The 14,097-nt window shown below is 31.8% G+C and overlaps 1 protein-coding gene and 1 long non-coding RNA gene across 8 annotated transcripts; both read right to left on the reverse strand.

The window, feature by feature from the left end:
* Nucleotides 1–83: 83 nt before the first annotated feature.
* LOC127148601 (uncharacterized) lies at nt 84–12,114 on the reverse strand. The gene is made up of 4 exons (XR_007819692.1): nt 11,944–12,114; nt 874–1,020; nt 695–771; nt 84–589 (listed from the first exon to the last, which is right to left on the reverse strand). It is a non-coding gene; the product is annotated as an uncharacterized LOC127148601 (long non-coding RNA).
* Nucleotides 2,761–7,353, reverse strand: LOC103495694 (DEAD-box ATP-dependent RNA helicase 52-like). 7 transcript variants are annotated; one of them, XM_051082691.1, is made up of 8 exons: nt 6,980–7,350; nt 6,783–6,898; nt 5,681–5,834; nt 5,145–5,404; nt 4,749–4,948; nt 4,185–4,352; nt 3,852–3,965; nt 2,761–3,000 (listed from the first exon to the last, which is right to left on the reverse strand). In XM_051082691.1, exons 5-8 carry the CDS (start codon nt 4,794–4,796, stop codon nt 2,941–2,943), a joined length of 390 nt encoding a protein of 129 aa, XP_050938648.1. In that variant the 5' UTR covers nt 4,797–4,948; nt 5,145–5,404; nt 5,681–5,834; nt 6,783–6,898; nt 6,980–7,350; the 3' UTR covers nt 2,761–2,940. The 7 variants fall into 7 exon arrangements, 6 of the variants coding, with proteins under 6 accessions (XP_050938648.1, XP_050938646.1, XP_050938649.1 ...); XR_007819691.1 differs by lacking the exon at nt 6,783–6,898 and having other exon boundaries at nt 4,856–4,948; nt 6,947–7,353; XM_051082689.1 differs by lacking the exon at nt 6,783–6,898.
* Nucleotides 12,115–14,097: the final 1,983 nt, after the last annotated feature.

Raw genomic sequence — 14,097 nt, forward strand, 5'->3', positions numbered from 1 at the left:
ATTTTGAAATTAGTTAAGTTAAAACCAAGCATTGTTTTTTTCGTATTAAATTTTTTTAGATAATTTTATTTTAGAAGTAGAAGTATCTTGATATTTAAATTCATAATCATAAAAAGTATAATTGATCTCCAACAACAAAATATAATAATAATAAATTTTCATAAATAATATAATATCAACTAAACATGAGAAGTTGCACAATTTGATCACGTTCTTCATTCATCTCTATTTCATGAACTAAACCTTTATGTTTTTCATTGACATCCTCATAATTTATTTCATCATTTGAAGATAGTAGCATCTCGTTGTCGTCATAAGGCTTGAATTCAAAATCTATTTTTGAATGAACCCTTATAAAGTTAAATTTTTACTTGTTTGTCAAATGGAAAACTATGCATTTGCCAAACAATTCTTCATCTATTCTTCCAAACATCAAATGTTATTTCAATTGTGCATCTTAGTGAAGAATGTCTATGATTGAATACCTCTTTCATGCCTCTTGGTTAGCTTCCACATAAAAAATCAACAAGATGGTATCATTTGCCTTTATAAGGACCTAAATATCCTTTCGTTTGTGGATAACCAGAATCTACAAGATAATATTTTTATGAAATAATAAAGTAAACACTTAATAGTAAAAGTAAATACTTAAAAAATATATTGAACATTCATGTATCTATTCTTATATACTAACCTTTTTGGTGGATATTGAAACCCTAAACGTGGTCTTCTTAATGCCTCCACAAAAATTCGAGTATCATGAGCAGCACCCTTCCATCCAGCCCAAACAAACGTAAAACACATGTTAAAATCACAGACTACCATTCAAGATCTCTATTACAAAATTATAACCAGTGTGAGAAGATGTCTTACAAGGCTCTTTGCAAACATGAATCACAAAATGATGTACTGCAGCACTATAGGACCACATCCCAATTTTATTAATTGATCGAGTTCATATTTAACCTCGCTTTCGTCATAATGATCATTGCTATCATTATTGTAATTATCATATGACATCTGAAAAACATAAAGGAAATAAAAACAAAATTATAAACCAAATATCCTAACAATATAATATTTTGTTATTAATGCTATCAGTATTGTAATAATTAGATGACATCTGAAAAACATAAAGAAATTAAAAAACAAAATTAGAAACCAAATATCCTAACTATTTTTTAACGATAAAACATTCATAACAAAAATAACACTAAAAAATGGTAATTGTCTACAAGAAAACATTTCCTATATATCTAAGGTCACAAACTTTCTTTTGCTTCAACCATGCAACTTGAATCTTAGGCCCTTGTAGCGCTACGAACATTTCTTTATTTTCCCTTTTTGTAAAGATACCTATAGCTTTCATGAAAAGCTCATCGTGTTTTACAATTCTAGGTATGTCTCATAAAACATTCATCACTTCAAACATACTACAACCTAGAAAATCTCTTCTCCTATTATTTATTGATCCACACACACATGTTCCAATTGATCGCAAAGTTTATTTGCTACATTACCTTTTGCTCCTATTCTTTTTCTTTTTTCTCCCTTTCCCTTGAGTGTAATCCTTGTTGGAATTTATGTCCTAAAACTCGTGGTTTGTAGTTAAAATTATATTCTGTTCAATAAAGTGGTTATTGAGAACTTAACGGTCTATAGTGTATGAATAAGGTTGGGGGCCTTATTTCGAGAATACTATGGATACGACATGCTTTGTAGTTAGTACAAACAATGTGATCTTGATTCATTCATTTAGAGACATGGAAGTGGGGGCATTCTATGTAAAGAGTTTGCATAAGACTAGAACCAAGAAAAATAAATAGTTACTTTTAAGTTATAACACCGTTGACTATATAAATTGACTATTTCGATTATGATGACCTAGGTAACTTAATCTTAATCTTGAGCTAACTATGAACTATTCAAATGGTACTATCCTTAGATCTACACAGGTGAGGGCAGCTCAACAGCGTTGGCCCGGAAAACCTCCCATTTCAAGAGTAAGAATGAGTGGATGGCTAGGGACATAGGGTGCAAAACGAAATTCACTTCTACCCGCTTTATGGTTAGCAGATAGGTTGTTTCCTTAAGGACTAAATTCAAGTCTTGAACAAGGGATCCCACCCTCTCATTGCCCTGAGAGGAATTCGATTTATAAGTTGAATCTTAAACCAAATATTTACTAGTGGATCATTAGGACTTAAGAAACAAGATGTAGTCTCGAGGGTCACTACAAGAAAACTGGCCTTTAATGTCGGTTTAAAACCGACATTAAAGGCCTTTAATGTCACTTGGCGACCGACATCTTTGCGAGCGTTATTAAAGGGCTTTAATGTCGGTTGGGCTTCAATGTCGGTTTATAACCGACATTAAAGACATCTTTAATGTCGGTTATAAACCGACATTAAAGGCCTTCAATGTCGATTATAAACCGACATCTTTGAAGGTGTTATTGAAGGCCTTTAATGTCGGTTTATCTTTAATGTCGGTGGATAACCGACATTAAATATGTCTTTAATGTCACTTATGATACATCTTTAATGTCGTTTTTCCACCGACATTAAAGATGTCTTTAATTTTTTTTTTAACCGACATTAAAGCTGTCTTTAATATCGTTTTTTCAAATTTATTTTTATTAAATCCTTGCATTATTGTCCATTTTGTATGACACCAAATAGTTAAAAATAAAATCTTTTACTTGTACATATACAAAATGAAATCTTAATAATGTGTACATTTATATACAACTTGGCTCCAAAGACAAAGAAATTATGAATCTTAATTATTATACACTAATCATCCTTTGGAAAAAAGAAAGAAAGAAAGAAAGAAAAAGAATATATTGAGAGAGCAATAACTAAAACTGAAACTAATAGCAAACTAGAACGCTTCACAAATGACCATCTTCAAGATCTTGTCATAAAGATGAGGGTCTGGCTAATTGTACTCACTTGCAACCATTTCTTCTATTGTAGTCATTTGTTTAGTGATAGCTCCCTGTAAAAGACATCAAGATGGTTGAATTGATAAGTAACAATGTTATGACCTAGTTATAATTGCAAGTCCTCGCAACCGAAACCTACGTAACTAAGTACCCATATCACAAACAAAACAAAAATGTAAAAAACAGAAACCAACTTATTTAAGAGAAAAAAAGGTCGTTCAAAGCAAGCAAACCACATATCACAAACCAAAACCTACATGTGAGTCCAAGAGTTCAAAAAAAAGAACTATGCAAAGAAATCAATCAATTAGGTAGAAGAGCAGGTGCAGGTGTAGATTAGAAAGAAATCTCATCACTCAGACTGACCAGGACTTTCTATGAAGTGTTAGATTCCAAAATGTTGAGATTAACCCTGAACTAACTAGCCAAAAACAGGCTACAATGCAAAATCCAAATCAACTTAATTAATAGCTTCCTTATGGAATACTAGTTTCAAAACTGAAATTAGCTTTGTGGAATGAATTGTTCGAGTAGGTTTTTCTTTCCTTTCTTTTTTGTTTAATGAGAAACAAGCGTTCAAATAGAGGTTTAAACATTTCCATTGATGTTACCAATAGGTCCAATAAAAGAAAAAACTTTAGTAATTTTCCCAAGTTCAAATTAAACCATAAAAAGAACCAAGAATTCCTCTATTAAAAGCTACTTCTTCCTCCTTCCTCCTTTTTATTTCCTTTTTCTGTTCCTTTCATTTATTTTTGAGGTTTATAGCTCTACCACTGACCTATAGACCCACCTTAAAAATAAGGGATCCATTTAAAGATAAGGGGAGAAAACCATGTATTGATGGAGCAGAGCATTCACAATTTCTCGATGAATGAAATATGCCAAAAACTGACGTACTAACCTGTTGTGTTCTATCACCATGAATGGTAGTGGCAGGAAAACCATTGAGGCATAACCAATGTTCAAGAGCATCAGCTCCCTTCTTTGTCTCCACAAAAACCAGAGTAAGAGATTGCTGTCAATACAGAAATTATATAAGAATCTTCTTTCCTTAGCAATTTGGGAAAAAGATAAATGATCAATGCCTAAGATTTAATATCCTTTCCTAGAAATATGAGGTCAGGAGTGCACAAGTCAATTAGAGATCAATTAATAAAATAAGTGATTATTATTTAAAAACGAAAACTAGATCAACCCAAATCCTCACAATGATGTAAAAATATGGAACATATACCTTGCCCTGCACACCATTTGCCCTCTGTGCGTGAAGAAGGTCCAATAAATGACTTCTCTTGTGAGGTTCATGAACATACTCAACTCTTTGAGCAATTAGATCAGTGCTCGAACCCACTCTTCCAACAGCCAGAAATATATACTTGTCTAGAAAATCAGAGGCAAGTCTCTGCAAGAAAAAAATATAAATTATCTTTGTGTTGATCTACATCTTTTATGAGGATAAACAATAGGACAAAGCTGGATACTCTAGAATACCAACATTAGGAACTAACACTAGGAACTTTAGTCTATTTTTGGACATGATACTTCTTTTTGTAAGGAGCAGGTGGCAAAATCCCGATTAACACCTAAAGGAAGATTTCATAGACCACACAAGTCTTCCCGTTTTCATTTCTTATTGTAAAGGAACTTTATGTTCAACTGCTACATATAAAATGACTCATTCTATAGTAAGCTACAGCAAGTATCCCTGTGATATTGTCAGGCTTCATAAAAGTATTGCCATTCACTAAATTTAAAATGAAACAGACATCTACAAAGAAAAACAAGGTGAAACAATTACAAAGTTGGTGTTCAAATCAATGTACTCCTTAAAATCCCTCCATGACATGCATCGTCTAATCTCTGAAAGAATAATAATTTAATTCAATCGATAGCGTTGGAGGATACTATTTTTTTGCTCAAGAAAATTCTGTTCAAGCACGTGTGGTAGACATCAACAGCACCATCCGATCTGTCTGAAATACCATCATTTTCTGTGTCCTGAAACTTTCAATAGTTATGTTATGTTATGGAAGTTAACTTCGTTAAAAGCAATATAATTACCCCTTATACATAAATCCAATCTAGATAAAGAAGATTTGGCTTAACAAACTGACAGTCTAAGATGAACTTAATGAGTTTTTCCTTATTAATCCAGTAAACTCTGTCAATCATGATCAAGTTTCAAAGAACCCACCGTGAGTAGCAAAACTGAAGCAACACAATGAAGTTGGTGAGTGGGAGAGTATGAATAACTTCCAAGCCAAGAATTGGTTAGAGTATGTAATAGGAGTTCGAACCCACATTCAAGAAGTTTCTCGGGTCGACCACTAGGACCTCCAGATTTGACTTGCCGCTCACATAATCACTAGACAAGGAGATCCTTGTCAATATGTTGTAGAGAACCCATTATAGCAAGTGCGCCAACACAACAGAAAACTGAAGTCACAGCAGAACCTGACATTAAGACACGAAACCTAAAACAATTAATAAGTAAATTTTGATTCATAAGACTTAGCAATCAAAGAACATAAAAATATGCACTAATACAAATGCAATTTCAATGTCCAAGCAGGATAGTACCAAACAGCGTAAGAGAAGTAAGCAAAAAGGACTAAAAGATGTTGATTTTTTTAGCAACATATACCAATTGCAAACAAATAACAAATTCAGATTTAAATCAGAATTAATAATATAACACCAAAAGTTGATGAATCTAATACTATCTTTTACCATGGCCTCTGTTTCTAGCTCAGCGTCCTTCTTTGTGTTTATTTGTTTGAGTATAGGGAGAAGAACACAAATCAAAATTGAGAAATCTCTCAAGTTCAAACTTCAGTTTACTGCCCATTCTTCTACTTTGTACATGGGAAACCCCCTTAATCACCTATATACCAGAATAGTAGCAAGTCTTAGATGAAGAATATAAATATTAACCAAAACCTTTTAGTTTAATGGCAAAAGAAATAAATAATACAATGATACAAAATGTTTCCTATGTTAAAACCAACATTCCTTAGGAGTTTGCATCTTTTGAACAACCTACATTCACAAAAATAATACTAAAAAACCAAACAAAACGCTCACACAATCTAGAAATGGTCATTTTTCATGCTGTAATCAACTATTATTCATCCATTCACTATAACATACGAGGATTTAAATGCTCAAACATCTAGGAATCCCACCAAATAAAAAGATTAACACTACTTTTTTGGGATCTTTTAACATAAAAGGATAATATACATTTTATGGCAAAATGGAGTTTGTTTTACAGCTGGTCCCTTTTCTTATATTGAGCAACTTCATATCCATTATTAAAATACTAATGATTATTCACTGAAAAGATGATGTTATATACATGGTCCTAAGCACTTCTTTTCTTTTCTAATATAATTAGTACTGAACTTTCTACTTTATCTCCATTTAAAAACTCTTTTTCCTAAAGAAAAATCATAAGGAAAATGACACAATTTGACTTGTTGATCATTGAAAGGGCGAAAATAAAGTAGGGCCACTACATTGCAACTGATGATTGGTTCATCCAAAATTCAATTTGATGATAATAAAATTTCCTCTTTTCTGTTTTCTAAGTTAAAACCAGCATCCACATGTCTCTTTCCAGCAACATGGGTCTGTCAATTTTACTATTTTTTTTTCTTCTTCTTCTTCTTCCCCATTTCGATGCTTCTCCTTATAAGGCCAGTGACGCAGATATATATATATATATATATATATATATATATATATATTCAACTAAAAGTACAATAGTTCATAAAGACATGCTGCAAAATAAACATAAAATCTGAATACTGGATGAGCTCATAGAACAAACCAAAAATTGTTGTGGCTCATTGAAAAATTGATCACTTCAATGGCAGTGCATCCAACTACTTGCGTGCAAACAATAACTTAACAAACTCTGAACTCAGTCTAACGTACAAGTTACACCTACATCAATTTACTTAACCAAAAACATTAGTAAGGCAGAGAACTAACATCAACTTTTGATAGTATCTCCAATAAATTCACCTCTTTCATCCCAAGGTCGATGTTCGTAAGACTTTCCTGCCATACTACGTTTCGTGTTGATTGTACCATGTTCGCAGCGAAACTCCGGAAAGTAATTCAGAAACCTTTTGCTTTCAAGCTCGTCGATGCCATTGAACAGGAAATTTTGCGCCACATCCTAATGGTTAGATGCAAAGTGAGAGAATGAAGATTTTTTAAATGATACAAGAAATACGACGACGAACGAGCACAAGCTGGGTATGAGAGATGGCTGTGATGGTGGGGACGACAACTAATCAGAGAAGAGAGGGAAGAAATTGATGAGATTGAGAAAGGAAGAAAGGGAAGAAATGTTGAGAGAAAGCCTTTCTTTCGTAGGGTTTGGTAGAGAAGAAAGGAGAAAAGAGTAAAGTAAGAGAGAGAAAAATTCAACTTTTTACAAAATTAAAAAAATAAAAAATAAAATAAAAAGACCTTTAATGTCGGTTCTAAAAAACATGATGTTTAATGTCGGTTTTAAACCGACATTAAAGCTTTATCTTTAATGTCGGTTTAAAACCGACATTAAACATCCGCCTTTTGAAAACCGACATTAAAGCTCATTTTTCATTTTTTCCACCCGACATTAAAGACCAGATTTCTTCTAGTGGGTAAAACAATATTTTGACCCAATCGAGGTTACGAACAACCTGTGAAGGATTAACTTACTGATCATGGTTATATCAGATGAACACAAATATATCTATAGTGAGGAGAGTGCAACTATGTGACTTTGGTGGAATGACTCATTAGTTAACGAATGCTGATTAAAAATATGAATCTTCTGTGTTATTTTATTAGTCTGATTTCTTTGTTCAATCTGTGATTTCGTTGATTTTATATGCTTTTTCATTGTTTGTGGTTATGTTTACCATTTAGAACTTATGAAAATAAGGGTATGTAGATAGTTTAAATTTTTAGTTTGATTAACATCTGATTTCTATCTGATTTTAATATGATTTCATACCTGTGTGAACTAATTCTATATGATTGCCATATAATTGCTATTAGATTATTATTTTGTGTATACTTTAATTTAACTTTTTATATTTTTGCAACATTTTTTAGACATGGTTAAACTTCTAATAGTTGTTTTCCACAGTGGTCAATGGAATGATCAACGGTGTTATATAGGTTATTAAACTATTGGTGTATTAGTTGAAGAAGGAAAGGATTTTCAGTCTTTTGTTAAGTTCATACAAACTGAATTTCTTATTAATTTACCTGTTGAACTTTCAGTTTTAATGAATTTGGGTACTAAAGGGGTTCAATGCATTATTAAGATTCTTTAAGATAAAGATATATGTTGGTTTTTTACTGTGGTTAAGAATGATCAATTTACAAAATATCCTCTAGTTGTGCATGTTGTGAATACACTTTCAGAGGTTTCAATTGCTTATTCTTCTTCTGTACATGAATATGATTTTGGAGGTGAACTAAAAGTTTTTAAAGATTTCCATGTTGATAATATGTCTTCTGCATTGTCTTTGAAGGAGAAAGACTTCTTTGGTAGTAAGGAAATTTTGTTGAAATCGTTGCAGTTTATAGCTATTAAGAACAATTTTGAATTTAGAACTATAAGGTCAAATTCAAAAGCTATTGAGTTGGTATGTAGTCAAGATGGTTGTCAATGGTTTCTTAGGGCATCACGTTATAAACGCAATGAATTGTGGATGATTCGGAAGTATATTAGTGAGCATAATTGCTCTATGACGGTTCATTCTTCTCACAAGCACGCATCTTCACAATTTATTAGTGATTGTATGATTGAGAGTTTTAGATATAGCTACAATCATTCCACACCAAAGGATATCCTACATCACATGTGAATGAATTATGGGGTTAGTGTTAGTTATTATAAATCTTGGAGGGCAAAGGAATCCACTATTAAAGAGATGCCAGTGATTCTTATGACTTGATTCCTAAATTCTTTTTGAAGCTGAAAGAAATGAATCCAGGTTTTTCATTTTCATTTACATTATTATGTCATTTATGAATCTTATAGTATTCAGAAAGTAATCTATAAGTAATCTATTACTAATAATTTTTTTACTATTTTTTGTAGAGATGTGGAATATGAAGTAGATTCAAATGGTCATTTCAAATATTGTTTCCTGGCTATGGAGCCATCAATTGAAGGTTGGACATATTGTAGACCAAACATTCCTGTTAATGGGACATTTTTAAAGTGTAAATTTGCTGGAACATTATTGACTGCATCAACAATGGACGGTAATAGTAAACTTTTTCCCCTTGCTTTTGGTATAGAGATTCAGAAAATGATGCTTCATGGATGTGGTTTTTTTAGAAATTAAAGGTCTGTTTTGGAGCTCAAGAAGGTTTGGTACTTGTTTTCGATAGGCATATAAGCATTGCTAAATATTTTTTGAACGTCTTTCCATCAGTTGAATATTGTGTTTGCATTGAACATCTCTTAAACAATTTGAAGCTTTCATTCAAAGATTCTATGATAGTTAAACTTTTTCGCCAGTGTGCAAAGTCTTATATTATTGATGATTTTGAACTGAATATGAGGATGGACAATAATATAAGACTTGGCACACTGGCGAAAAAGTTTATCTATCATATTCAATTCAAAATCATCAATAATATAAAACTTTGCACACTGGCGAAAAAGTTTATCTATCATAGAATCTTTGAATGAAAGCTTCAAATTGTTTAAGAGATGTTCAATGCAAACACAATATTCAGCTGATGGAAAGACATTCAAAAAATATTTAGTAATGTTTATATGCCTATCGAAAACAAGTACCAAACCTTCTCGAGCTCCAAAACGGACCTTTAATTTCTAAAAAAACCACATCCATGAAGCATCATTTTCTGAATCTCTATACCAAAAGCAAAGGGAAAAAGTTTACTATTACCGTCCATTGTTGATGCAGTCAGTAATGTTCCAGTAAATTTACACTTTAAAAATGTCCCATCAACAGAAATGTTTGGTCTACAATATGTCCAACCTTCAATTGATGGCTTCATAGCCAGGAAACAATATTTGAAATGACCATTTGAATCTACTTCATATTCCACATCCCTACAAAAAATAGTAAAAAAATTATTACTAATAGATGACTTATAGATTACTTTCTGGTTACTATAAGATTCATAAATTACATAATAATGTAAATGAAAATAAAAAACCCGAATTCATTTCTTTTAGCTTCAAAAAGAATTTAGGAATCAAGTCATAAGAATCACTGGCATCTCTTTAATAATGGATTCCTTTTCCCTTCAAGATTTATAATAACTAACACTAACCCCATAATTCATTCACATGTGATGTAGGATATCCTTTGGTGTGGAATGATTGTAGCTATATCTAAAACTCTCATTCATACAATCACTAATAAATTGTGAAGATGCGTGCTTGTATATAATAGATTGTTGAAAAACATCAACGAAAAGGAAATAAAGAAGATATACTAGTATGTACCTAATAATATACACAAATGGTTTTAAATCTTTTTTATTAGATAATGATTGTTTTGTATGTTTTGTAAATAGAATGGAGAAAGTAGAGAAGAAAGAGAAACGAGAACAAAGAAAATAAATGATAAAGGAAAATAAAAGGTTACAAAATTATCTATTTTGATAAGATGTAAAGCTAATATACTTGAACTAATAAACTTGTTTATATTTAATAGCTTGTTGAAGACACCAGAGAAACGAAAACAAGGAAAAAGAATGATAAAGGAAAAACGAAGGTAACAAAATTCTCTACTTTTATAAGATTTAAAATTAATACATGTGATTAACTTCTTATTACTATTTTATACCAATTTAAAATTTATTTTATATTTGTTTCAGGTGTTGAAAATAGAATGAAAACAAGGAAATCTTCCCATGAAGAAAAGCTTGAAGTTGTAGAAAAAGAAAGACTAAAAAGAAAGATAAAGCCAACACCAAAGGCTATTGGTTTGAAAATTGGAAAGAAACTCAAGTCTCCTAACAAGACCCATAATACAAGAAGTAGTGCTTTTGAACCACCTTCCTTTGTTTTGGATTAGAAACGAAAGTGTAGAAGAATCTATAACATTGTATGCATACAAGAATGTAAGATTTGAAAATATATACAACATGCTAACTGAAAAAATAATAGTATGAGAACTTTTATTGTGATGAAGTGCACATTAAGAAGAGGTAAAACAACTAAAAGATGTTAGGTTCGTGTAATTGTAACCATATGTAAATTTCAATCTGTAGCAATCCCATTTGTTTATCACAACGTAACCAATATTATTAGCATACATTTAAGTCTAAAACAGAACTGCCCTAGCCTTGTAGAGTTCAAATTTTATATTGCAATAGATATCAATTGGTTTACACATTTTTTTAATATTTGTGAGTACCCGACTAGCTTATGCATACCTCGACTAATCTCACGAAACAACCTACCTAGCCTCCTAGGTAGGTGCCCATCATGGATTGAGCCCATAACCTTTTTATCAATTGGTTGCCACATTCATAACGGCATCTAGATGCCAATTTTCCAGAGGAAAAAGCACATCTAAGATTTGAAAAATTTTGATTAGCCGAGTAAAAACGGTTATTATTTAGAGAAGTTAGATTGGAAAATGATGTTCACAGAAGAAAACAACATTGAAATAGAAAAAGAGAATCTACAACTGTCAATCATCATCTTAACAAACCCACCCATCTATGCTTTTGACTTAAACCCCATGAACCTTAATGTGGAAAATAACAATAAATAAATAGATGAAAATTAGAAACACCTATGCAAAGTCAAAACGAACAAGCCAGAGAGATTAGAGGGAAAAAAAGTCCAAAAACACAAGCGATTACAGAACAAGGTAATACAACAAAAAAGTCCTAAAAACAACAAATCATCCCCACACACAAAAAAAAAAAAAAAAGAAAAAAAAGAAGAAGAAGAAAACGAGAACAAAATCAAAATAACATACACTAACCTTAAGTAGTTCAATCACTACACCCAAAAATGAGCGTAACCCACCAAGAATCGACGCTGAAACATCAAGAAAACGACATGATGGAATAAAAAAAATTAGGCTCGTGTATCCAAAGCTTAGCCCCGAAGCAAGGTCAGATGAAAAGTAATCTGTCTATTAAAAAAAACTAGAAAGTGTGATTTGTAATGATCGAGATGGATGAGAAATTAGTGGGTTTCAATTAAAAAGATCGTTTGGAAATGATAGAAATTGAAAATACCTAAAAAAGAGTGAGCAGAGAAGGATGTTTTCCGCAACTAGGTCAAAAATAGGGAGAAAAATGAGAGGAGAGGGTAGTATGGAGGCCATTTTCATAATTTTCATATAAAATGAAAAAATCAGCAAATTTTCGATCAATCACTTTAGAATTCATTTTCTAAAAATATGTTTTTAATGATTTCTCTAAAATGAATTATTTTATAAATCAATTTCTAAAAAAAATGCATTATTTGAATTTGTCAAACACTACAATTTTATTCAAAATAATTATTTTTGCAAAATTAAACTCTTCAAAATCCCAACCAAACACAACCTAAATGTGGTGCAAGTGGAATAGGGATTGACGCTATTTTAATGCAAGAAAATAGGCCAATCATGTTCTTCAGTGAAAAGTTAAATGGAACACAACTTAGGTACCCAACATATGACAAAGAATTACATGCACTTGTAAGAACTTTGCAAGTTTGACAACAATACTTGTGGCCAAAAGAATTTATCATCTATACAGATCATGAAAGCTTAAAGTGTAATGTCCCAAAAATTAAGGTAATTTTTAAATTTAATTGTCTTAGTTTAAATTAATTATGTTGGAATTATTGGGGAGTTACTTTGAGAATTATTTGATTTGTGGAAATTAGAATTAATTAAATATTTTTGGATGAATATTTATTTAATTTTGGAAATTAGGAAATTGGTGTTGTTAAAAATTTGATAGTGGCTGACTAAATTGGTGAAATTATGGATAATTATATATATGTGTAGGAATAATTAATTAAGTTATGGAAGGTTAAGAATAATTATATTATTAGTAATAATATAATTATTTTAGGAGATATATTATGTTTTGGGAAGAGGGAAAGGTATGAGATATTAAATGGAGGGAGAAAGATTTTTTTGTTTGAAAAGGAAAAAGGAAAATAATTAGGAAGAAAGGAAATAATAATAATATTTATTATTATTATTATTTTATGTTAGAGGCCCCTCAGGAAGCATGCAATTTACTATTCATCATCTTTTCCAAAAGAAAATTCTTTTCCCTCATCAAACCCTAGCCGTTGCCATCTTCGTTCACTGTTAGTCAACATCCAGCAGTCGCACTCCTTGTCGTTGTCTCACCGTTTCATTCGAAGCGCAGCCGTTCATCCCTATTTGTGTTCTTCTTTCGTTAAGCAATCGTCCACCACCTCTTTCGCACAAGGTCGTACCCTTCCACCATCCGATGAAGTGACACCAATTTTCATCCGCCATTGTGCCTTCCGTCTCCATCTCTATGTGTTTTTGTTAAAGTCGAAAGGCTCTCCGTTGCTAGTGGCCACCATTGGAAGACCTGAGTTGGTTCCTTCTTTGTTACCCATTTCCATTATGTATTTCGAGTCGCATCCTTGCCAAGCCGACCCTTTCCCTTCCAGCCAGTCTTCTCACGCACGAGCTGCCACCTGTCTCTTAGCCAACTTGAGCAGCACGTGAGCAAGCTGTTGCAGTTCCTTACTTGTAGTCTTTGGGCCATTTTTTGTGGTTTTTAGGTGAGTATATGATTGAGCTTTGGTATGCCCATCAAATATCAATTTTTTTTTTATCTAAGTAAATTAACTTTTGGGTTTAAGTTGAATTTTTCTTAAATATAGATTATTGCTCTTTGAAGGTCATTGGCAAATTGGAAGGAGGATTAGTTTGTGAAATTTTCTCATTCAAGGTTGTTTTGTTTTCAACCTTAGCTTTGAGGTAAGTTGGAAACCCTAAATAAATATTTGGATATAATGGTTGACAAAACTATTAATTTAATTTTGTCTATGTTTAAGATTGGGTTATTTGAATTCTGACTGTTAACCAAAATTTTAACTAATCTCGAGGTAAGAGATTCTACTACTAGACCTCGATGATAGAATCAAGAGCTTG

Source organism: Cucumis melo, chromosome 3, assembly GCF_025177605.1.
Source record: "Cucumis melo cultivar AY chromosome 3, USDA_Cmelo_AY_1.0, whole genome shotgun sequence".
In the NCBI taxonomy this organism is placed as follows: Eukaryota; Viridiplantae; Streptophyta; class Magnoliopsida; order Cucurbitales; family Cucurbitaceae; genus Cucumis; species Cucumis melo.